The sequence below is a fragment of the Sus scrofa genome, chromosome 12 (assembly GCF_054392235.1).
Source record: "Sus scrofa isolate SSC_HxYL_T2T_F1_AM1 chromosome 12, Sscrofa_HxYL_maternal_Yorkshire_Landrace_v2.0, whole genome shotgun sequence".
Lineage (NCBI taxonomy): Eukaryota > Metazoa > Chordata > Mammalia > Artiodactyla > Suidae > Sus > Sus scrofa.
The window spans coordinates 47,374,076-47,399,432 of record NC_139394.1 but is presented as its reverse complement, the minus strand read 5'-3'; the positions used below and the strand labels follow the sequence as shown (position 1 = coordinate 47,399,432).

The 25,357-nt window shown below is 39.2% G+C and overlaps 1 protein-coding gene and 1 long non-coding RNA gene across 6 annotated transcripts in view; one reads left to right on the top strand and one right to left on the bottom strand.

Moving 5' to 3' along the window:
- Nucleotides 1-423: 423 nt before the first annotated feature.
- Nucleotides 424-15,517, bottom strand: LOC110256057 (uncharacterized). The gene is made up of 4 exons (XR_014821431.1): nucleotides 14,845-15,517; nucleotides 11,643-11,730; nucleotides 5,274-5,483; nucleotides 424-802 (listed from the first exon to the last, which is right to left on the bottom strand). It is a non-coding gene; the product is annotated as an uncharacterized LOC110256057 (long non-coding RNA).
- A 112-nt stretch (nucleotides 15,518-15,629) lies between these two features.
- SUZ12 (SUZ12 polycomb repressive complex 2 subunit) overlaps nucleotides 15,630-25,357 on the top strand; it is a 48,413-nt gene continuing 38,685 nt past the window's right edge. For 2 of the 5 annotated variants that reach the window (XR_014821398.1, XM_003131745.6), the window contains exons 1-4: nucleotides 15,630-16,145; nucleotides 18,808-18,854; nucleotides 18,939-19,003; nucleotides 24,212-24,280. Coding sequence is in view for 4 of the 5 variants with exons in the window: in XM_003131745.6 (XP_003131793.1) it covers nucleotides 15,872-16,145; nucleotides 18,808-18,854; nucleotides 18,939-19,003; nucleotides 24,212-24,280 (455 nt within the window). In the remaining variant the exon portion in view is untranslated. The remainder of the gene's footprint in view (nucleotides 16,146-18,807; nucleotides 18,855-18,938; nucleotides 19,004-24,211; nucleotides 24,281-25,357) is intronic. The other 3 variants (XM_005669069.4, XM_084985206.1, XM_005669065.4) reach the window with 3 other exon arrangements.

The following is a 25,357-nucleotide window of genomic DNA, read 5'->3' as shown; positions in this document are numbered from 1 at the left end:
AGCCGGCGCGGGGCGGGCACCGGGGCCTCGGGCTCCCTGCCCGCACCCCCTCCTACCGAAAGCCGCACCTAAGCACGGGAGGGAGGGTAGAACCGCTGCCCCTTCCTCGGGGGACGAGGGAGTCCACGATCCCACAGCCTTGCTCCAAAGAACCCCTCCACCAAGCCCTCCAATTTTCCCTTCTGGCCCCCTTTGTATGTCCTTTATCAGACTAAGGGGGTCCAAGACTTGAGCAGTTTCGGAGGGAAATTTCCTTTGTTTATGGAGGGGGCGGTCTGTTTCAAATTCAGTGCGGGATCAGCTTATCCGCCTCTCACCAGCGCTGTCCCCTATTCCTCCACACGCGCTCACCCTCCCCACACTGTCAACACAACTGTGGATTAAATCAGTTTCTCATTTCGCAATAAATGAATTTGAAAATACTTTTCACAGTGCGTCTAAGAGACTATAATTATATTTATTATATCTCCTTTCTGTTCTCTGGGGTCTCAGCTCTTTGTTAAGCTTTCTAGGTACCTCTCGTTCGCCCCTACTCCCCACACAAATGTTCTGCCCAAACTGTAAATCCCCATCCGTTCAAACTCATCAGGTAATATATCTATTTTTATTTCTCTCGGGCAATTCCTCCCATTCCAATTTTAACTGCTGCTCACTAGGCAAATCACACAGCTGTTGTTCTGGGGTTTCCCTTCATCATCACCCTTGGAATTTTCCTTACTTTTTTATGTGAATCCCCTGTGTCCCCGATTCCATGTCGTGTTTTTCTCCCTCATCTTGGTGCAGCGCATCTTCTGGTAGCTTCCTGAGAAAGAGTATAAGGGAGGTAATTTTTTTTTTTTTTTTTTGGCTTTTTCTAGCACTGCTCCTACGGCATATGGAGGTTCCCAGGCTAGGGGTCGAATCAAAGCTGTAGCCGCCAGCCTACACCACAGCCACAGCAACGCGTGATCCGGGCCGCGTCTGCTACCTACACCACAGCTCACGGCAACGCCAGATCCTTAATCCACTGAGCAAGGCCAAGGACCAAACCCGCAACCTCATGGTTCCTATTCGGATTCGTTAACCACTGCGCCACGACGGGAACTTCCGGTAATTTTTTTTTTTAATCTTGCATATCTGAAAATATCTTTATTTGACCGCCTCACTTGATTGAAGTGATAATTTGTCTGGGTATACAATTCCAGGTTGGAATTAATTTTTCCTTAGAACTATGAATTGTCTTCTAGCTTCCGATGTTATTGCTGAGAAGTCTAATGATATTCTCACTTTCCTCATACATGACACATATTCCTTTATGTATTACTCCATTTTTATTTTTTCTAGAAGCTTTATCTTTTTTTTTTTTTTTTCTTTTTTGCCACCCTGTGGCATATAGACTTCCTAGGCCAGGGATCGAATCTGAGCCATAGTTGCAACCTACGCCACAGCTGCTGAGCTGGGGATGGAATCTGCATCCCTGCCACGGCAGAGATACTGTCCATCCTGCTGCACCACAGCAGGAACTCCTATCCTCTAACTTTAATTAATGTTCTGAGAATGCCCAATGATATGACTTGATGTACGTTTTTTTCCTTCATCGTGTTAGACACTCAAGGGCCCTTTTAATTTAGAAACTCTTGCCCTTGGTTCTGGAAACATTCTTCCTTTTTTTCCCCTTGCATTACTCATGTCGTCTCTCCCCTCCACACACATACTCTGCCCCACTCCATCCCCATCCATCTCCTCTTGTCCAACCATCTCAAATTCCTGTTATCAGTCTATCAGAATCTCTAAATAATTCTAATCCTCTTATATTTTCCACTTCTCATCTCTCTTTTTTCCCTACTGTCTGCAAATTTCCTCAACTCTATTTTCCAAACTTCTCATTACCTCTTGGCCAATTCTGCCTTATGAACAATAGTGTGGTAGTAAATGTCGAACAACTGACCCTCCAAAGCAGGTGAAAAAGCCTTTATTGGTAGCATTTGCCTATTTCCACAGTGTATTTCCACCATGGCTGATTTCAAGCTATCAACATTACACCACTGAAAGCAGTATTGGGGAGAGAGGCAGAGTAGTGTATCATTATGTTAGTATTTCTACCATATACATACAATAAATAATCTCAAGAGCATAGTTAATAATAAAATGTTAATAAAGTGGAAGTGATGAGTTTTGAGTATTACTTTTATTTTTAATATAATCTCTTTAATTGTACAACCTAATCTTTAATAAACTCTGTTTAACAAGTGGCTTGCAAAATTCCTCAAGATTTACCAGTAGAGGAGTTCCCACCCTGGCATGGTGGAAACGAATCTGATTAGGAACCATGAGGTTGTGGGTTCAATCCCTGGCCTCACTCAGTGGGTGAAGGATCTGGCGTTGCTGTGAGCTGTGGTGTAGGTCGCAGATGTGGCTCAGTTCTGGCATTGCTGTGGCTGTGGTGTGTAAGCCAGCAGCAATAGCTCCAATTCATCCCTTAGCCTGGGAACCTCCATATGCCACAGGTGTGGACCTAAAAAAACAAAAAAAAAAAAAAAGAGAGAGAGATTCACCAGTAGACTCTTGCAAATTGGTATGAGCCAGCTCCTGAAAATTATTACTCCAAAATTTAAAAAAACCATGGTCTCTAACGAAATTAAATCAGAGTAATTTTCCAAATGCAGTTCTGATCACATCACTCCCCTGAGTGAAATTCTTTATTGCTTCTCTACCTCCTGAAACCCTCAATAGTCAAGATTCAGTTCACATTCTATCTTTGCTATTTGTTCACCAAACAAATATTGATCAGGTATCTGCCGTGGACAAGGCCTTCAGCAAAAGAGGCTGCAGATATGAGGCTGAATAATATACATTTCTTTCTCTCTCTCTCTTTTTTTTTTTTTTTTGATGTACTCCCACTGTAGAAGAAGAAGCAGAAACTTAAATGCATACTATTGAATGTGATGAGTATTTTTTAAATTGTATGTACAAAGTACTATAGGCATGCCAGGCAAATGACTAATTCAGCCTGGGGGACAGACCAAGAAAAAAACTCAGCATGTTTTCCCTTGTCTTCTAGTTCTACTAGTGGGTTGAGTTTTTTTTTAATTTTATTAAGCATCATATACTTTTCTCATCATAAGTCCCAAAGGTAAAGCAGTACTTTCATCATTTTTTTTCAGCTGTTAGAGATGTCCTTAGAATAAACTGCTGTTTAATTCAGCTAAGTACAAAATTTTTATATTGAATTAATAGATTTCTTTAAGCTATCAATGTATAGGAAAGATAGGAATATTAAAGTATGTGATGCTGGGAGTTCCCATCATGGCGCAGTGGTTAACAAATCCAACTAGGGACCATGAGGTTGCAGGCTCAATCCCTGGCCTCGCTCAGTGGGTTAGGCATCTGGCATTGCCGTGAGCTGTGGTGTAGGTCACTGACGAGGCTCGGATCCCGCGTTGCTGTGGCTATGGCTGTGGCTGGCAGCTACAACTCCGATTAGACCCCTAGCCTGAGAACCTCTATATGCTGCAGGTGCAGCCCTAGAAAAGGCAAAAAAAAAAGACAAAGTATGTGATGCTGTTCATTTGTGATAGAACATGATGGTAATATGAGAAAAAGAATGTGTGTATATATTTATGTGTGTGTGTAACTGTGTCACCTTGGTATACTGCAGAGACTGACAAAACATTGTAAACCAACTATAACAAAATTTTTAAAATAATAGTAAAGTATGTGATGCTGGGTGTCTGGAGTATATTTACATGTATGAGTGGAAGAAATGTCATAGAAATACTATAAAACATAAATGGAAGTAATAGAATATGTGATAGTAGATGAAATACACTTGACAGTTGTAACTGAGGTATATGAAGCTTTCCAGAAATCATATACATAGAATTTAATAGGATTAGCAATCATCTTATCAGAAGATCACAAAGATATCTCTGACCCAAAATATTTGAGGCTATGATCCCATTCCAGATTGAGAATAACTGATTCAGTAGAACCTCCTACTTGTGTAAAGAAACAGGCCCAATAGATGCAAACCATTGCCTTTGGAATGGATAAGCAATGACATCCTGCTGTGTAGCACTGGGAACTATATCTAGTTACTTATGATGGAGCATGATGATAATGTGAGAGAAAGGAATGTATATGTGTATGTGTGACCTTGCTGTACAGTAGAAAATTAACAGAACACTGTAAACCAGATATAATGGAAAAAATAAAAATCATTAAAAATTAAAAGAAAAAAGAAATAGGCCCAGAAAGTTGAAGTGACTTTTCTGAGGCTATATAGATGTTGGTTGAGCTAGGATTAGAGAAGCTCAGTGTCTTGGCCCCCACTTCAGTGTGCCTTTTCTTCTAAATACTTTAAATATTTACTTAGGAGCAAGCTCTGATGTCCATCAAGCACTGAAGCAACTTTATGTGGATATGTCCATTTTTTTTAACTAGTTCAACAAACATTTATTCAATGTCTATTCTGCAATAGGCTTTAGAGATGCACAGATGAATCAGACATTAGCTAATAGGGTAAACAAGCACATACATTATGGATAATTCATTCTACCTGGGAAGATTTAGGAGATATTTTCGTGTCAGAGATGACATTTGAGTTAAAGTGATGAATGTGTAGAACTTTGGTGAGGGGAGGGGGGAAGGCATTCCAAGCATAGTAAGAAAGTATAGAAATGTTCAAGGAATAATGCTGAAACTAGTATGACTGGAGAGCAGGCAGTATAGCCAGGAATAGAAAGATATGAGATATGAACATAGGAAGGGCTCTGATTTTGCAAAGCCTTTTCCTGAGAGATTAGGGGTATTTATTAACTTTGCAAAAGGCTCTCTCATAGTATTGTTTGAAGCAGGAGTCAATTGCTTAGGTACTAGCTTCAAGACTCATGGCTTTCCAGACTGCTTACTATAAGCCATAGTTCTCTCTGAAATACTCCTGAATTCCCAGTGTCAGCACCTCTATCTTGGTTTCTCCATCATTTTATCATAATGAAACATTTACCACAAAAGAAGACAAGTTTCCCAACTCTGTTTGGGGATTTTATGATGAAATCATTGCCTCCATTCAAGGCATATTCTGTTCTCCCTTCTTCTGCTCAGACACTTCAGTAAAATTTTAAGATTTCCAAGAAATGAAAATTAGTTTCTAATGAGAAAAAAAAAGGAACTCCAATTTAATTGAGCATATAAGCAATGTAATTAAAACTAGTAAAATATAAACTGATCTTATAATTTTCCAGGAGCCCTTAATAGGAGAAATCTGAAACATGTCCCTCATGATGAGGACTCACCTTAAAATAAAGAGGAAGTCCCCAGTGTAGAGGGTGAGCTCCACCTTTAAAGAGGAGGGAGAACTGAGAAGTAGACCTTCAGCTCATTTGCTCTCCCCATCGCCTCTTTTTCTCCTCAGCATTTGCTGGGAAGGGCAATGAGTTGTGCCACCCTTCCTTTTACTCAGGAAGTTGCTTGTCATCTCTCTGCTCCCTAACATTTCCAGGTTCCTGGGAAAATGCAATTAGTTCTCATTAAAATGTGGTGACACTTGTTAAACACATAAGTAATTGTACTGACAGCACCAATTGGGGCCTCTTCAAGTAAGTGCTCAGGAGAGAGAGAGAGAGAGATTAGGAAGAGTATGACTACCCTCATTAAAAAGCAAAGAAATTAGAGTCGGAGACATCAGCATGAACTCACACGTAGCTTAGTATAATGGAGATGATACGGAGTTCCTGTCATGGCGCAGTGGAAACGAATCTGACTAGTATCCTTGAGGACGCAGGTTCAATCCCTGGCCTTGTTAGGTGGGTTAAGGATCTGGCGTTGCTGTGAGCTGTGGTGTAGGCTGCAGATACAGCTCTGATCTGGTGTTGCTGTGGCTGTGGCATAGGCCATCGGCTATGGCTCCAATTCGACCCCTAGCCTGGGAACCTCCATATGCTGCAGGTGTGGCCCTAAGACAAGAAAAAAAAAAAAAACAGAGATGGTAGACACAAATCATTGTAGATTTGTGTGTATTTCCTAGCTCTGTCCACTAAGAGCACCTAGAAGAAATGACACCTCAGAAGCTGTGAGCACACCCAGCACCTCTATCTTGGTTTCTCCATCATTTTATCATAATGAAAGGAACTGGGGCTTCTTAGAGAAATGGCTGATCTAGGACTATATAAGGTGAGGCTGGCACTTCTTGTAGAGAAAGTAAGAAATTGTAAAATCAAAAGAAAACATAATGATGGGGCCATGTAAAAGGGACAGAAGAGCCAACTAAAAGGTCTCCCCAGTGACCAAAGCAGGAATAATCTGAACAACAAAACAAATAACATAGTATCGGATATAGCCCAAAGTATCAAATAAATATCCAGAAATCTATATTGATACAAATAAATGACTGACTAAATACAGAAATGAGGGAGAAGAGAAAAATCTCCTGTACAGAGGAATTGTAAGTAATTTAACAAAGCTACTCCCCCATCAAGGAGATGGAGCTTAATTCACCACCACAATCTCCATCATCACACTTGATGGAGGAACTTGCTTCCAAAAAGCATAGTATGGAAAGGGGAGAAAAAGTAACTTACAGTGGAGAAGCCTGTCAAATACTAAGTTGGTCTGGGGGCTGATGATAACACCATCAATGACAATCATGTTGATAGCATGTACCCTGGATATGATGTAATGAAAACAGCACTTCACCTATAGGATCTTCCTCCCCAAAACCCATAACCCCACTCTAACTATTAGGAAACATCAGACAAAGCCAAACTGAGGCGCATTCTACAAAATACCAGTACTCTTGAAAACTGTCAAGGTCCTTGAAAACAAGGAAAGTCTGAGAAACTGTCAAAGGTCACAGACCAGAGGAGACTAAGGAGCATAAGGACCAAAAGTAATGTGGTATCTTGGATGATAGATGGTTGGATAGGTAGACAGACATAAATGGTTAACTTTAAACCCAAACAGAAAATATATATATTGTTTAAACATCTATGGAACATTCAAAATAATTGACCATTTAGGGCCCTGCAAAGAAATCTCAACAGATTCCAAAGCAATTTATACAGGCCCTTTTTCCCTTCTTGCCATAGTGCAACAGAGAATTAATAGGAAATTGGTTGAATAAATTATTGAATATTTTTAAAAGGTCTAATAACTTTATTTTTCAACACGCCTGCCTGTGGATAATCTAGATTGCTCAGATATTTTTGTGCTCCCAGTATTTTTCAGATATTTTTGTCTTAGTTTGTGAAAGAGGATTTTTATATTCTTGCATGATAAGTATATAAACTTTCCTTTACTTTATTTCCAATCCTAAATATTGTGCAGTTCACCTTCTTACTGGGCACCCTACTATATCATTGGACATGCTTTGAGCTGAATTTGTAACCCCTTTCTGCTCCGTTGGAGAAAAGATAACACTATTTCCGTTCTGTTTATTGATCATTTAGGAACAAGAAGTGGAACCTAAGCTTTATAATTTTATAGAAAAGGATTATTAGGGTAAAAGAAAAGAAAGGAAAGGAAAAGGAACATTAGGATGAATTTAACTTTGGAATAGCACCCTGGAAGGTGATTTCTGCCTTTTCCTTAGAATTAAAGAACTGGGGTAACTTTATCAATGGGTTTATAAAGAGACAGTCTTCCACATATCAGTGTTTTTAAAGCACATTTCCCTATAGAGCTAGACATGTGTTTCAGGGGTAGGAGAATAGGAATTTTTAAAAAATCAAATTTGATATCAAGAAAAAAATAGGAAAGACTGGTCTAGGTTGTTGTTAAAGAACTTTCAGTGATTACAGTGTAGAAACTATCGAAATTGTCATTTTTGCTTTCCAAAAGTAAAATTATAGTGTTGAATATGATTTTCCACATTACATATGATCTACCTTCAACTTTCAGGGATTCTGTTATGGACAAAAATCACTATTCTAAATCAAACCTTAATTCTATTGTTTGGTTCCAACTAGTACCCAAATCACTACAGGATCCAAGGGAAAATATTCCCACAGATTAAAGTTGAGAGATTTGTAGGAGTTCCCGTTGTGAAGCAGCAGAAACAAATCCAACTAGTACCTAGTGGTTTTCTGGCCACTCCCTTGGCATGTGGGAGTTCCTAGGCCGGGGAACAAATCTGTGCCATAGCAGTGACCCAAGCCACTGTAGTGACAATGCCAGATGCTTAACCTGCTGTGCCACAAGAGAACTCCAAACCTTAATTTTATATTTGAAAAAAGGAAGACCAGAGAATTTAAATAACTTTCTCAAAGTCACACTGTGAAATAATGACCAAGTCAAATCTTGATAGTATAATGCTATTTCTCCCAAGTTTGTTACAGAGTGGAACTTGGGGAAATGGATTTTAAAAATAGAAACAAAGAAAAAAAAAGCAAAAAAAAAAAAAAAAAAAGAAAGAAAGAAATAGAGCCAGAAGCATTTCTCTATTAAGAAAACTCACTTTGAAGAGTGCTCTATGAAGAAAACCCAACCAAATTAAAATTCCTTGGCTTCTCTGTGTTAATTTGATCCTGATACACTAAAAGAACAGAAACTTAATTTATCTTGATATAAAGAAGTCCTACTCCTCCAAACGTTCTCTTTACTTACAGTGCTTCTGTCAGAGAAAATGGTTACAGAATTCTGAAATCTATTGTCAAATGCTTTTATAATCTCAAGGAATTTCTCCTAGGCAGTAGACTAGGAGGCACATAGAGTACCAACTATCCCAGTGGCAACATAGAAGCTCTGTGTTGTTCTAGCAAAAACAGCTGCTAAAGCATTCTGTGGTCTCTTCAGGACACCTCTCTTATTCAGCTCAACCATGAAGATGGCAACATTCTCAAGCTAGCCACATGAATAAGTTATTTTTAGAATCCTCCATGCCAATAATTTAGTTAGTGTGCTAAGAATTGTAGGAGGTATGGAAAGATAAAGGCTTTCAAAGGATTTACAGTAAATTTCAAATCACTACAGGATCCAAGGGAAAATATTCCCACAGATTAAAATTGAGAGATTGTAGGAGTTCCCGTTGTGAAGCAGCAGAAACGAATCCAACTAGTACCACTGAGGTTGCAGGTTCCATCCCTGGTCTTGCTCAGTGGGTTAAGGACCCTGCATTGCCATGAGCTGTGGTGTAGGTCACAGACACGGCTTGGGTCCTGCATTCCTGTGGCCAAGGCGTAGGTTGGCATCTGTGACTCAGATTCAACCCCTAGCCTGGGAACCTACATATGCCATGGGCGTGGCCCTAAAAAAAGCAAAAAATTAAAAAATTAAAAAATAAAGTTGAGATTATAAACCACAAAGTCCTACTGTATAGCACAGAGAACTTTATTCAATGTCCCATGATAAGTCAATGGAAAATAAATATTTTTTGGTCTTTTTAGGGCCGCATCCACAGCATATGGAGGTTCACAGGCCAAGGGCTTAATTGGAGTCACAGCTACTGGCCACAGCCACAGCCAGGACAGATCCAAGCCGCATCTGAAACCTACACCACAGCTCACCAAATTCTTTAACCCAAGCCAGGGGTTGAACCCCAGTCCTCATGAATTCTGCTTGGGTTCTTAACCCACTGAGCCACAACAGGAACTCCCTGGAAAATAATATTTTAAAAAGGCCATGTGTGTATGTGTATATAGATATATGTATGTATTTTAATCACTTGTACAGCAGAAATTAACACAATATTATAAATTAACTATACTTTGATTAAAAAAAAGAGAGAGAAGGAAGCTATGAGCATAAAGGGGGAAAAAAAGTGGTTCAACCAGGAATAACAGTACCATTTCCCCAGGAACTAGTTCCACTGAATAGTGTGCAAACAGAAATAGAACTCTAAGTAGAGTAAGGTGGAGGAGGACATTTTTTTGTACAAAGTACATAAAACATCCTAGAGAATTCTGAATTTATAAGCTAAGAGACAGCATTTCCACAAATATTTAGCCCTGTAGATTCTCTCTCAGCCTATACTTAAACATCTCATGTGATCTTAGCAAATTAAACTCTAGAACTCAGTTCCTCATGTATATAAAAACAGCCTTAAACTAGATACTATCTAAGTTTCCTCTAGCTATAAAATTTGTTTTTATAATAAATTTATACACAGTAATTGATAAATATATTCTTTAAACAAAAGGCTTGACAGAGAGACGAGATATTTATAAAAACAACAACTAGCTAAAAATAAAGGCCTGTATCTCTTAATTCGCTGATTAACCACAGTAATCAACAATTGCAGAATGAAGGTGAACGTACAAACTTTAAATGGAAATCCAGACTATAGCATTATTATGAAGTGGTGTATGTTATGTTAACACGATTTATGAAGGACAGTGACATAGTAATCCTCTTTTTTCCTCAGAAAACAAAGGACACATTTAGTTTGGAAACAATCAGTTCATAGCAATATGAGGTGACAACATCAACACTAAATTTTTTTTTTCTGGGCAGGGCTTGTGTGAGATAAACACAAATTTTTTTCATCTATATTTCATTACTATTAAATAATCTTCATTTACTCTTAGTGTATTCTTGTTTTTAATGCTGTCAAATTTTGAGGTGAATATAGCTCAGAATACATTTATGAGTGCCATTTTAGCCCATTGTTCCTCATTGTTAGACTCGGGAAGCATGTAACGTGGTGGTTTTCAAAAAATGTTTCTTTCAGCCAGGAAACCCATTATCTTCAAACAAATCATAGAACACATAGAAGCAGAACACTGAAGATGAATGGGGAAGCAGAGCCCGCATGGTTTCCCTGAGGTAGCTTTTTGAAACTCTGGGACTTCCAAGATGACAGCCTGGATACCTTTGTTGTACTGGAAGACACATGGGGTTTTGAATCCCTGTAACTGGGTTCAAATCTCAACTCGCCCACTTACAAGCTGTGGGATGGTGAGAGAGTTACTTAATCTCTCTAAGATTCAGTTACTCCTGCATGAGAGGTTAACAATAGTAAATAATATTGCTGCTTATCATTGTTGTATGGATAGAATGCTCAACAAATATCAATTCACTTCTGCTTTTGTTTAAAATTAAACAGGGAACAACTTGTCCCACAGTTTCAAAAACAGGCATAGTAGCTGTCTCCAGATGTAGGCCTACTAAAATTCAGGTTTAGATATTTCTAATTTGTCTCAGGTGGTTTTTCCTCCCTCAAGTTATTAGTGTCAAATTTCTTCTTGTCCCAGGGGTCCTAACTATGTCTCACTACCTCCCTTATTATATCTAGTTAAATCTAGATAAACACTCACACACACACACACACAAATCAGGGGTTTGTTATGAAAACCCCATAATACACAGTGAATGTTCTATGGTTCTCACTTTTCTTTTCTAGACAAGGGAAATAAAAATGTGCAAAATTTTGATTTTAAATTTCACATAGAACAGTTAAAGTTGTTCTTTCACACTAACCTTATTAGGAAAGTTATTAATATTTTTACTTTTGAGGCCGTGCCTTTTTAAAAATCAAATTTGATCATATCTCTCAGAACTTATCCGTAAAGATGACTTTTCAGTTCCCTCAAAGCAAGACTTAAACATATATATTTTTTCTGATATAGCTTTTGTTGACCTATTTGAACAGACTCAACACTCAATCTTAAGGTGATGGGAGTGCGTGGAGGATAGAAAGACACCATACGAGTGAAAAGGAAAATTGATACCTTGGTTCTTTTTCAGCAAATCCATCCAATACTGATGATTATTCATTCCAGTGCATCTTGGAGGCAATAGTTAATAATCTTTCTCGACCTAGAAATGACACGTGCAAAATCTTATCTAAGGGTCTCCAGTTTCACGGCATGACAGTCAGGAGTGAGGGCTCTTGAAACAGATTGTTTGGGTTAGGATACCAGGTCCATTACTTACCTTGTGCAAGATACTTAACTAGGTTTGCCTTTGTTCCTTCTTCCATGGAATGGAAATAATAATAGTTACCTACATCAGAGGGTTGGTGAGAGGTCTTAATGAGTTGGAACTGCCAAAAGCTTAAAATACTGCCTGGCACATAGTAAGTACTTAATTATTACTATTGATATTTATATTTATGCATGGGTGTCAAACCTTATTTATCAAAATTCATTGAATGAGCCCCTATTCTCTGCCAGGCACAATGATACACACCTCAGTTGCTAAGACAAATCACCCATCACCCCGGCCCCCAAGAGCCTATAGTCAAGTAGAAAGAAAAAGACTTGGTGATACAACACCAACTTGTTAACTTGAGTCAAATTCAGGGAGTCTGGGAATTTACATGAGGAAAAAAATTACATCTTTATGTACATTAACTTCTAACTGAAATTTAGTATTCAACTATCACTGTAGGTGACAAATCACAGTAGTGCTAGCATTGGCTTTGTTTCTAAGATAAATGACAGGCATTTCCATATCACATTACACTTCTTATAGGTATCTCAAAATATTATTTGCTTTCATCACTGCTTTGAAATTATGATAGTTATCAGACTGACCTGCTAAATCTTTTTTAGTACATTCAAAAAAGCACCTGTATTAATACATCACAACTTTTTTGTTTCCTTTATAATCCAATAAATTTAATATTTGTGCATTTTTGGCCACACCCATGTATGTGGAAGTTCTCAAGCCAGGGGTGGAACCTATGCCACAGCAGCGACAATGCTGATCTTTATCCTGCTGAGCCACCAGGGAACTCCTATATTTGTGCATTTAAAAATTTTTCCAAGTATCACAGTGTTTCTCGATAGATACAAATACATATATTTGTGCATTTTTATTTTTATTTCTATTTTTTGCCTTTTCTAGGGCCGCTCCCCCGGCACACGGAGGTTCCCAGGCTAGGGGTCTAATCGGAGCTGTAGCCGCCAGCCTACACCAGAGCCACAGCATCGCCAGAACGGAGCCGCGTCTGCGACCTACATCACAGCTCAGGGCAACGTCAGATCCTTGATGCACTGAGCGAGGCCAGGGATCAAACCTGCAACCTCATGGTTCCTAGTCGGATTCGCTTCCACTGCGCCACAATGGGAACTCCAGCCCTCAGTTTTTGAAACAAACTTAAAAAGGTTGAACTCCAGGTACAAGGGATAATTTTATCCTGATCGCAAAAATGCACAGAAATTGAAGTTTAAAAACGTGGGTCCAAGTCACAGCTCTGCCCCTAAATGAACAAGTCACCTAACCTCTCTCAGTCTATTTTCTCTTCAAAATGAAAATAATGACAGTTTCATAGGACCCATATGACAAAATGAGGTAATACACATAAAAGTATACTCACGACAGCTCAAAATGATTGCTATTCTTTCCTTGCATGCATAGCTAGTCCTGTGCTAGGAGATATAAAAGAAATGGACAGTGGCCTTTGCTTTTTAGGAGTTTACCAATTCCAGATACACATAAAAGCAAAAACAAGCAAAACCTTAGGAAGCAACTCAAATTCAGTGTGAGATAGGGGGCTAAAGATAAATCTGTCATTGACAGTGAACTGGCATCACAAGTATCAAAAACAACTGCCACAACAAACTTAAAAATAACAACGCAAAATAAATAAGGTAGCCACAGAAGTGACCAATCCTGAGGGGACCGTCAACATTTTAGCTATAGAACATAATCTGATTAAGAAGATTGTAAATGTAACCAACAAAACTCGTCAATTAATTCTAATTTGTCCGCAATAATAAAGATCTTTTTAGTGTTCTACATACAATCTGGACAAAGGAGAATACAAAAAGTGAGAATCTGTTACTATTCCTCTCTCATGGCATGGATGGCTTTGAATCACATGATCAGTACTAGTTAGCTACTGTACATTAAATCCATGTCTGTGCTGAAACCAAGAATGCTATTTCCTAAGGGGAATATCCTTTAAGAATGTCCCAACTCCTCTGATTCCATTTCTTTACTCATCAAAGATTTATGATCACCTGCGACTTGGTTTTTTTCTTTGTACCTGTTCCTCCATCCTCCCCTCCCTTCAAAAGGGAGCCTTTTTTCTTTGTACCTGTTCCTCTATCCTCCCCTCCCTTCAAAAGGGAGCCCTGTATAAATAATGAAGACTGGTAACTTTGCCATCTATACTGACTGTTAATTAACATATTAGCATTCTGGTTTATATCTTGATATTTTGTGATTTGCTTAGTGTGCATTAATTCTCCAGATGGCTGAACTGATGAAACTTCATTTTCTAACCCTGTAAAGCTAAGTATGAGCAGTTTACCAATATCTAACCCCCCACAAACCACTAGGGACTGCATTAAACAGAGAAGGCTTTCAGAAATCTAAAAAACAAAACCACTCTTTTCATAGGGGGAAATTTTTTTTAAATACAGAAACATTCTGAACTTTTTGTCTAACTAAAAATATAGACTGTACTTAAAAATCAGTAACTGGTATACCTAATTTCGAAGGTGTTCCTGAAATGTCAAATTTTGTACAACAGGCATCATTTATAGAGCTCACTTTCTTAAGTAGCAAATGCATTGAAAAAAATCAGCACTTTGGATATTTGAATAATCATTCCAAAGATGCTTGCTTTGTAAACAGTGTTTTGAAGTTAACTGCAAAGGGCCCAAAGTAGACGTTTTTAAAAATGTTATGGAAAGTATGAAATGGTTCTGTGTTTATAGATTGGGATTTTTGAAGCTAATGTTTCATTTCAATGTAGTACAAGATCACAGGATTTAAACTGGAAGATCACCTTAGAGGTCATCTTTGCTCAATCCGAAATTCAAATCTTGAAGAATATTAGCTCAGCTCCAAACCAGTTCGTACCAGAAGACCAAATCGGGCCTAAGCATCTTTCTTTTTAAGTGAGACCCGCAAAACACCGGGTTCTCTTTCCAGTTTTTGAGCGCAAAATGAGTAGGTTCTCCAGATAGATATACGTACTTTTAAGAAATCCAGTTTATCCCTCTGACCACTCCTATGGTGTCTGGGCATCAAATGTCTAGGTTTTGCTTCCAGCATGTTGAGAAGCCACAACCTCTCTCAGTAACGATGCTGAAGCCTCACCGCACCTACACAAAATCGTTTTCCTCCTTTCTAGCACATTCCTTCTCCCTACTAATGGCTTCCTTTGGTGGAGCCCAGGGGCGTCCGTGAGCCCTTGACGGCCCTCTGTCCTCTCCAGCGCTCGCTGGGTGGGACTCGGCCAAGGGTGGCTTGAGGCACGTGGTGACGAGGGGACCGGCAACCCGATCCCCGCCCCGCGAGCCCCTCAGACCTGAAGCGACACGACCAACCCCCAGGCAGGCCCCTTCCTGTGAAGTTAGAGACTCGATGATCGGTCTTGGATCCCAGAGCTTTTAACAGGCCCCTCGCCCCCAGTTCCTCAGAGGCCCGCCTCTCCTCAGGGGTCCTGTATCCCTCGGGGGCGGCGACTGACGACGCTCAGAAAGCCAGAAACTGCTCCCTAAGCCGCTCGCTGGGTCCCTCTCTCCCCACAATGCACCGGGGCCAGCAGGAAGGCCGCTCCGACCCCTAATTTTCCCGCGAATTCAGTTCAAAGAGGCGGCCGGGCCCGCGATCGGCAGCGCGCACGGGCCAACCAAGCCGCGCCTCCGCGAGAAGCGCCTCCGCGTGACTGACGGGGGAATCTACGGGCCAACAGGCTGGGCGGCCGGGCGGCGCGCGCTCCCGCCGGCCAATCAGAGCGCCGGGCGGGGGAAGTGGGCGGAGCGAGGCCAGGCTAGGGTGAGCGGTCTCCCGAGCGGAGCGGGGCTCTCAGGAGGAGACACTTTTTTTTCCTCCCTCCTTCCCTCCTCTCCTCCTCCCTTCCCTTCCCCTCTCCTCCCCTCTCTCCTCCTTCCCCCCTCGGTCCGCCGGAGCCTGCTGGGGCGAGCGGTTGGTATTGCAGGCGCTTACTCTCCAGGGCCGCCCGGCGGGTAGCTGGCGGGGGGAGGAGGCAGGAACCGCGATGGCGCCTCAGAAGCACGGCGGTGGGGGAGGGGGCGGCTCGGGGCCCAGCGCGGGGTCCGGGGGAGGCGGCTTCGGGGGTTCGGCGGCGGTGGCGGCGGCGACGGCGTCGGGCGGCAAGTCCGGCGGCGGGGGCTGTGGAGGCGGCGGCAGTTACTCGGCCTCCTCCTCCTCCTCCGCGGCGGCAGCGGCGGGGGCCGCGGTGTTACCGGTGAAGAAGCCGAAAATGGAGCACGTCCAGGCTGACCACGAGCTTTTCCTCCAGGCCTTTGAGAGTGAGTGTGTTGGAGGCTTGGGGGGCAGGAATCCCCGCTCTCCCGGCATTAGGGGGCCGGGACACTCGTGCTGGGACCCCCTTCCTCACCGGGAGTCTGTCTGATTCGAGAGTGGAGGGCGGAATTGAGGGGGCCGTCCCCCCTCCGGGGGTTACGGCTCGAGGGGGCCCGAAGTCTAGGGCCTTGCGGGGAGGTGGGCTCGGGGGGCCAGGGGAGGTCCTTGCCTCCCCGGAGATTTACACGCGAGCAGAGGTTAGTGGGGCCCCACGTTATGAGCAGGCTGCTTTGAGGTGAGGAGGTCACAGTTGGACTGTAAGGTCGGGTCTACAGTCAGATCCCAGGACTCGTTCTTGCTTTCTTTCGTGCCTTCCATACTCTCAAAGTGCGAGGGTGTCGGTTGTAGGCTCCGAGGAGCAAGATTAAGCCTACGAAGAGAAGAGTGCCATAAAATCGACCGAATGGTCATTAGTCTGAAATGCCTTGGAACTAACTTGGTGTGCTGCATGTTAGCATGGCCCCTTTTGATACTCTCAGCCTTTCAAATCTGCCCACCCATTTCACGGACACGTAAACTGAGACAGGGTTTAAGCATCTTCTCTTCAGACAATCTGGGAATCCTGCCCGTTGTACTTTATTTCGGAACCTCTTCATATGCCCGTTTCCGTCTTTAAGGTCTGTTTCCAGGGCAAAACTACGGCTTAATTTGGAATGGGGGGCCAGTTGCCTGGAAACAAACAATAGAATTTATAAGAAACATCATGATTATAAGTCATCTGAACTGTTCTTGAGTGAATATTACATTCTGATTGTTTTCCGCCTTGCTTTTTGTGTGGATGTAATTTTACAGAAACTTAAATAAACTCAGCTCTACCACTCAATGTCTTTATTTACAATTTCCTATGGCATATGTTAAGGGTATGGTATCAGCTGTGCTTGGAAAGACGTATTACAATGTTTAATTCCCTTCTTTCATTCTCTCTCATTAGTGCTTCATGAAATTCTAATTGAAATTTAATACAAGGAGTTGCAGTTTTTATTGAAATGAATATTGAACCTGCTTGAGAGAGATTCATATGCTTGCTTTTGTTTAATATACTTTCAAAAATCTGGAGAGGCTTTAAATTGGAAATATGGTGGAGAACTGAAGCACAGTGATGACAATAAACATACATGTTTGTAGCCCTTCTAAACTATCTCCTTTTAGTTTACTTGAAACAAAAACTAAACTAACTGAAGGAGAGTTGGAAATATAAAAAATCCTTGCGAAATTTTATGTTTCTAAATGTTAGAAATCCTCCGAGAAAGTTTTAGCTATTTTGCTTTCTGACCAATCTAATTTGGAGAGGTGAACTGTCATTAAGAGTTAGAGTTGGTCACAAAACAACTTGATTCTTCTTTAATAATGATCTTGGTTTCTGAGAAGTTTATGTACTTTGATGTATTTACTAATATGTTTAGTCATGTTAGGTCATTTTTATACTATTTTATTTAAAGAACTATACTAACAGATCATTAATGTAACTGGTACTATGGTATTTTTCTATAAAATATTTTCTATCTATAACAAGTCTTTTATACCACATTTTAACTAAACATCATTAAGAATACTTTGGGAATCTATTACTTATAAAAATATGTGTTCTAGTATTTACATACTGAGGTAACATTTATATTGAGAAAAATAGAAACTTGAACTATAACGAAGTATTTATTGAAAAATTTAGCTAATTTGTATATTAGATTCCAGTACTGACTTTCATCATATCTGTGTTAGGATGTCTGTCTAGGTAACGGTTTTATTCTGTTTTGGCTGAGTGCTGTATAGACTTTTGAAAAGACCAATTAAAAAGTGAAAATTTCATTTTATTTGGCGTCAATAAGGAGTTCTTTTATTGAATCCAACGACCTCATTTCAGCTACTTTTTGGAAGGAGATGGGTTATAAGTAGTTTAAATTAGCTAAGTTAAATGAATATAACCACTTCTTTCAGTTCTGCATACAGACTGCTTTAAAAATAGCTACCTTAGAAATGCAAGGCTTGGAGTTCCCGTTGTGGCACAGCAGAAACAATCTGACTAGTATCCATGAGGATCCAGGTTCAGTCCCTGGGCTTGCGCAGTGGGTTAAGGATCCAGCGTTGCCTTGAGCTGTGGTGTAGGTCGCAGATGCAGCTTGGATCCCATGTTGCTGTGACTGTGGTGTAGGTTGGCAGCTGCAGATCTAGCCTAGGAAGCTTTTTACGTGTGGGTGTAGCCCTAAAAAGCAAATAAATAAATACATACATAAATAAAAAGTCTTAAGAACAAGATTACAGGAGTTCCCTGGTGGTGCAGCAGGTTAAGGATCCAGCATTGTTACTGCTGTGGTAAGGGTTCGATTCAGTCCCTTGGCTGAGGAACCTCTGCTTGCCATAGGTGGGGCCAAAAAAAAAATGAAGATTTTAGAGAACTTTAAATTTAAAATAAATGTAGATGCATTTTGTGAATGTATGCTATAGATTGAATGTCTTTTGACCTAATTTTGCATACTAATTTTCTTGATGTAAATACTGAATACATAATTTTCATAACAGGTGATTGGTTTATATTGGTTGGGTTGGTATTAACAAATTAAGTAATGAGTAAATTTAAATAGCATTTGTATTTTGTTTTCTATTACCTAGAACCAACGCAAATCTATAGATTTCTTCGAACTCGAAATCTGATAGCGGTAAGTAAACAACAAAATTCATCAATATTACTTTTTTTCTGGAATTTCACCTATTTAATTTTAATGTTTTAACTTTTTTTATAGCCAATATTTTTGCATAGAACTCTTACTTACATGTCTCATCGAAACTCCAGAACAAACATCAAAAGGTACATTTTATGAATCTTATTTCAAGTTGATGAAACCATGTTAAAATTTTATTTTGAAGTACAATTTCTAATGAAAGATTAAATATGAAAACTGAGGTTAAAGAGTTGTTGAATTGGTTGCAAAATGATTTTTAGTATCATTTTCGTAAATTCCAGTTGATTGCCAGTTTTTTCCTAATATAAATGATTTGGTAGTGAAGTAAATGAAATCGTTTTACTGACTAATGTTTTTACTCTGTGTGCCAATAGTTGTTTTCAAGTTTGTTAGAACCTGAGTATTTAAATATTTACTAAAGGGCCCAGGGGAATTATCTTTTTTGGAGATTTTTTTTCCTGAGGGAACTATCTTTGATACGTAAATTTAACAATTTTTGTTGTTGGTGTGTTTTCTGGGTTTTTGGGTTTTTTGTTGTTGTTGCTGTTTTTGGTCTTTTTGTCTTTTTAGGGCCGCACCCGAGGCATATGGAGATTTCCAGGCTAGGGGTCTAATTGGAGTTGTTGCTGCTGGCCTACACCAGAGGCACAGCAACACCAGATCCGAGCTGCATCTGCGACCTGCACCACAGCTCACGGCAATGCCAGATCCTTAACCCACTGAGCAAGGCCAGGGATCGAACCCACAATCTCATGGTTCTGAGTTGGATTTGTTTCCGCTGCGCCACGATGGGAACTCCATCACAGTTAATTTTTGAGTATTTCTTACATAGTCTAACAATAAAGAATTCACTTCTATGATGATAGGTTCAGAAAGTCTCATTTTATATCTTTGGCGATAGTCTTATTAGAGGGGAAATACTTTTGAAATCAACAGGATGAATGTCCTTAAAAACTTCTTAATCATCTAGTCTTAAAGTGGAGTCTGGAGGTGTCAGAATGCTTATTTTTGCTTTGTAACATTTAACCATATGGAATTATGGAATGCTAGTTTCTTGTTCTGCTTGCATGATTATTGAGCATATCAAGTGAACAACTTTAAATTTAAGGAAAGAACTTCTAAGAATATGGTATTGTTCCAGTCTTGACTTATTAGTAAAACCATTAACCTATTTCAGTAAACTGAAGGTAAACTTCTTTGGAGACTCCTACCAGTTACTATTTAAGCATCATGTTTTATATAGAAAGACATAGTTTAGCTTTGTAGATATATTTAGATGTTTTCTGAAGGATTAAAGTGTTAAAATTATTTGTCTTCTGGTAATCTTTCTGCATCTAGAGAGAGAGACCATTGCATTTAATGGGTGAAACTTGGCAGAGTGCTTAAATAACTAGGAAAAAGGTTATGGATTAGGAAGCAGAATTAAATATGTCAACTCTTTACCTGTCTACTTCATTTTTTGATTTATTCCAAGGATCAAGAATCTTTTTCTGTGAAGGGCCAGATAGTAAATATTTTAGACTTTGTGATCCAGGATCAGAATCGAGGATGTTAGATAGTATATAAGTATTTATACAAAAAGAGAACACATATGTGCACAAATTTTTTATTGATGAAATTCACAGATAGAATGATTGCATACAGTGTTTTATAATATAGGTCTGTTAGTGACAAATGTGGGATTCTTTTTATTTTTGTGGGGTGAGTGGGGGACAACATTTAGCTTAAGTGGAGTTTAGAGTTGGTGTTCTCTACTATCAAATCAATTGCAAATGCTTATCTGTAAAAAAAAAAAAAAAAAAAAGTTGGAGTTCCCGCCTGTGTCTCAGTGGTTTACAGACCTGACTAGTGTTGTGAGGATGTGGGTTTGATCCCTGACCTCTCTCAGTGGGTTAAAGATCAAGTGTTGCTGTGAGGTGCAGAATAGGTTGCAGATGTGGCTTGGATCTGGAGTTGCTGTAGCTGTGGCTGCAGCTCCAATTTCACCCCTAGCCTGGGAACTTCCATTTGCCAAGGGTGCGGGGAGGGGGGTAAAAAAGTGTTTAGTTTGTGGACTGTACAAAAACAAACAGCAAACTGATTGGCCCATGTTCCATAATTTGCAGGTCCTTGGTTTACTCTTATAAAACTATTCCTGTTTGATGAAATAGTAAACTTTTTCCTTTAGTATTTTTAATCTGAAGGTCAGTTATCATCTAGAATGCTGCCTGATTTTAATTTAAAAGGGATGAAGTTTTTTTCAAAATTGAGTTAATCCATAAATGGGAGTTTCCCTCGTGGGGCAGCGAAAATGAATCTGACCAGGAACCATGAGGTTGTGGGTTCAATCCCTGGCCTCCCTCAGTGGGTTAAGGATCTGGCATTGCCGTGAGCTGTGGTGTAGGTCGCAAATGCAGCTTGGACCTGGCGTGGCTGTGGCTGTGGTGTAGGCAGGCAGCTGTAGCTGTAGCTCCGATTAGACCCCCAGCCTGGGAACCTCCATGTGCCACGGGTGCAGCCCTCAAAAGACAAAATAAAACAATAAATCCATAAATGGATTAAAATATATACATGTGATACTTAAGTTCATTGTTTTCCCCATCATGTTTATTTATTAGACTATTTGACTCTCTTTGTGGGATGCATTTCTGTTGTCTGCTATTGGGTGGAGGCAATTTTAAAAGCTTGGTAGAAGTAAATTTTCTTTATTATCTTTTAGGTAAAAAAAAATGGTCTTTTGGGACAGTTTTGAAGCAGTTTGCTAGCCAAGAAACATATCTTTCCCATTTGGTTTATTTCCATGTAAAAATGCATTAAAATTCACCTAATTCTTTTGTTGTATGTCTGGCCTATATAAGTCATTAAAACTAATTTTTATATCTTATAACATATATCTTCAATTGAGTGTTTTCCTTTTCAAAGTAGTTGGTGACTTTGGAAGGTGGTGAATTTAACCCAGTGATTGTGGTCTTTGCTTAAAATGTTTTTGGTACTCCTTTTGTACTGTTAACAATAATACTCACTTTTGGGATAAACTTATCATTCCTTTTGAAGTCATATATGCAGATGTAACATTTATTCTGGTATAAATGTTAAACTCGCCTTTTACTTTAGTTGCACTGCATAGAGGTATTCCAGTTCTGTAGGTTGACGATACACTGGCACAGTGGAAATACTGGTGAGAAGGGCATCTTTCATTGAATTCCTTTTACTAGGTTTCATGTAAACTGTTTCTGATTCCCTCAAAAACATTTTCCCGAAATGTCTTAAATTTTATAAATATTCTTCTTTTGGGTGACCTTTTGATAACTATTTCCCTTGTTAAATCTGAGCTACAATAGCAGTACCCTTCTAAAGAACAGAAATACTTGGTGTTGGGAGGTGGGGCTGCTTTTGTATAGTTGTTTATATGGTTTATTTTGTTTTTCCTAAGGAGTGCTGGGTTGCCTTATGATCTTACCTATTTCAAATGGTTGTTAATATTAGCTTTCCTGTGTACAGATCCATAATGTTGGAAGAGATGAACCTTGTGACCTATAATCTCAACTTTTCTTTCTACAGACAGGATTTCTTCCTAATCATTATGTAATAAACATATTCTTAAAAGTTTTCAGTAACTTTACAATCCTCCTCTGTGGTACGTTGCAGTATTTAGACTGGAAAGTTCTTTGTAACTGGCCTAAAAGAACCCTACATTTTCCTTCTTTCTTCTCTCTTATCTGTGGAGATTGAAAATGTATTGCCATCCTTCATAAAGGACTTCCTACTATGCTTTTTGGGATGAAATTTAATATTGAAGTTTTCAGTAACTCTAAGGGTAAAGAGAGAAACTTTTTAAAAAAAGTCTTTTGTTACGGCTATTTATTCACCTGAAGTATAGACAGTATCAGTTCTGCTCTTCCTATCACTATTTTACTGCAGTATATTTACAGTAATACTTCTTTACTGACAGTTTTTATTATAGTAGTTGAGTACAATAGCTATTTTTGAGGAATGAGCATTTTAGTGATTTCTAGTAATTCAAGCTTTATAATTAACGCAGAATACATGAGTCTTTTCCAGGTTTTAAATTTTAAGAGAATATATGAGTATAAATAGCAATATTTGTTTCCAGTTACCCTGTGGGTCTAGTTTCTAGCCTCTGTCTCTAGGACATATGTAATCAACTTAAGAACTAAGGTGAGGTTGGATTTAGAATTCATTCATTCTTAAATTGGTTGGCAGGGATATGGTTATTCTTAATTTACATTTCTATTTCTTAGAAAATTACCTTTTTTCTCGTAGCAAGTTAAAAGCAGAAATTTTTGCTGTAATTTGATGGGAATGCCCTTTAAACTTCAAATTTTTTTCGTATTGATGACAACCGTCTCTTTAAAAAGACATGCTTAGGAGTTCCCTGGTGGCTTGGCAGGTTAAAGATCTGGTACTGTTACTGTCGTGGTATGAGTTTGAGCCCTGGCGCAGAAACTTTGGCATGTCACAGACATGGCCCAAAAAAAACATGTACTTAACCTTAGCCGTTGCTGCTAATCTTGGAGGATGTTTTATTAACCTCATATATATTTTATAGAACATTCATGTTTATCAGATTACTTAATAGAAATGTGAATGTTTCAAAATATACATAATTTGCATTTGTTTGGCTCAGTCCAACAGATACTTGAAGACCTATCAAGTATAAGGCAGTATGCTGAGTACTTTGTGGCTTTTCTTGAGGAAAGCAAATCTCTGCCCTTCAGGAGCTTATACTCTGGTAGCAATAAAATATTTATACAAGTTTCACATTTAGGAGACTAAATGTAAAAATAAATCTGAAACAGTTGTGGTGTTCCCATTGTGGCTCAGCAGGTTAAGAACCCGACTAGTATCCATGAGGATGTGAGTTTAATCCCTGGCCTCTCTCGTGGGTTAAGGATCCAGTGTTGCCACAAGCTGCAGCGTAGGTTGCCGATTCGGCTCAGATCTGGCGTGGCTATGGCCGTGGCCGGCAGCTACAGCTCCAATTCAACCCCTAGCCTGGGAACTTCCATATGCTGCAGGTTTGGCCCTAAGAAGAAAAAAATATATGTATATATAAAACAAGTGCCATAGGTAGGGAGAAGTCACTCTGGTTTGGGAATAATTACCAAAGGTGTCATGGAAAATTAGCATTTGAGATGGGAATTGAAGGCTTGTCTGCTGTATTATAACATACACTGTCTCAATAGTATTCATTGTTACGGCTAATCATCTGTAATTTATCTTATTAAAAATAAAATCAGATTTCCGACTTGCCTATTATAGTGAAAATAAAGTGTAATCTGTTTGTTTTTCCCAGTTGAGAAGTGATTATTTTGTTTATCTGTTTCTTCCAGGAAAACATTTAAAGTTGATGATATGTTATCAAAAGTAGAGAAAATGAAAGGAGAGCAAGAATCTCATAGGTAAGATAACCTATCAGTTTATATTAAGTGCCATACTTGAGGAAAGAGGAAAAAGTGTAGTGATCATTCTCCTAGTGATCACCTCAATATTGTAAGGAGTTAGAACAAACCTTAGAGGTCAGTTGGTCCAAACTCATACACAAATCAGGGATTACTTCTTCTGCAGCATCCCTGGCAGAGAATCTACCCATTTCCAATTTCTTGCATTTTGAACTTAAGTTTCTGTAACTTTTGCAGTTGGTATGAATCCTACCACCTCATCTAAGGAAGGATGGAGACTCATGTTTTGATATAATTAAGTATATGCTAGGTGCTTTGCCAGGTGCTTCACGATATCACATCTAAGTAACCTTCAAATCAGAGAGACTCTCTTTTCTTCCCTCTTGTCCTTCCTCTTAATTACATCCCTCAGACAAAATATTCCTAACTTTATCTTATATTTGAAATATATTTATCACTTGATAGTTTCAGAAACCTGGTCCTTTGGACAGAATCTTCTTACTCTTGTTTTCAACTATGAAATCCAGTACTAATCCCTAAGTATTCTGACTAGCCTCATATCTGCCTAGCCTACAGTATGCTTCCATTCCTAGACACTGTGCTTCTCTTTATTCTCTGATATGTAAAATAAAGTTGAATATTATTCTAAAGAGAAACAGGGACTTGGATGGTATTTGTTTATTCATTGACTACTTTTAGGGAGAATATAGAACTAAAAACACTAGACTTTTTTTTAAAAAATGGAATTGGATAAATTTTCACATGGATATTTTTCTCTTTAAATTTTAAATCATGTCTTACTAATTTAGATAGGCTGTACACTGACTTGATCCTTTTATTGATTCTCATTTTTGTGACTGATGGAAGATGCCATTTTTGCCATTGCTTTTAAGTTTGGCTTTTCAATTAGGTTATTTTGTTATTTGAATGTTTTTTAATCATATTTTAAAAATTTTATATATCTTGTGATCTTGTAGGACTGAAGTGTAATTTATGTTTCCTTATCTAGGCAATTTTGACTTGTAAGTAAGCTTTGATAGTCCATTCTTGAAGCTGAGATCCCAGATCTTTACCTAA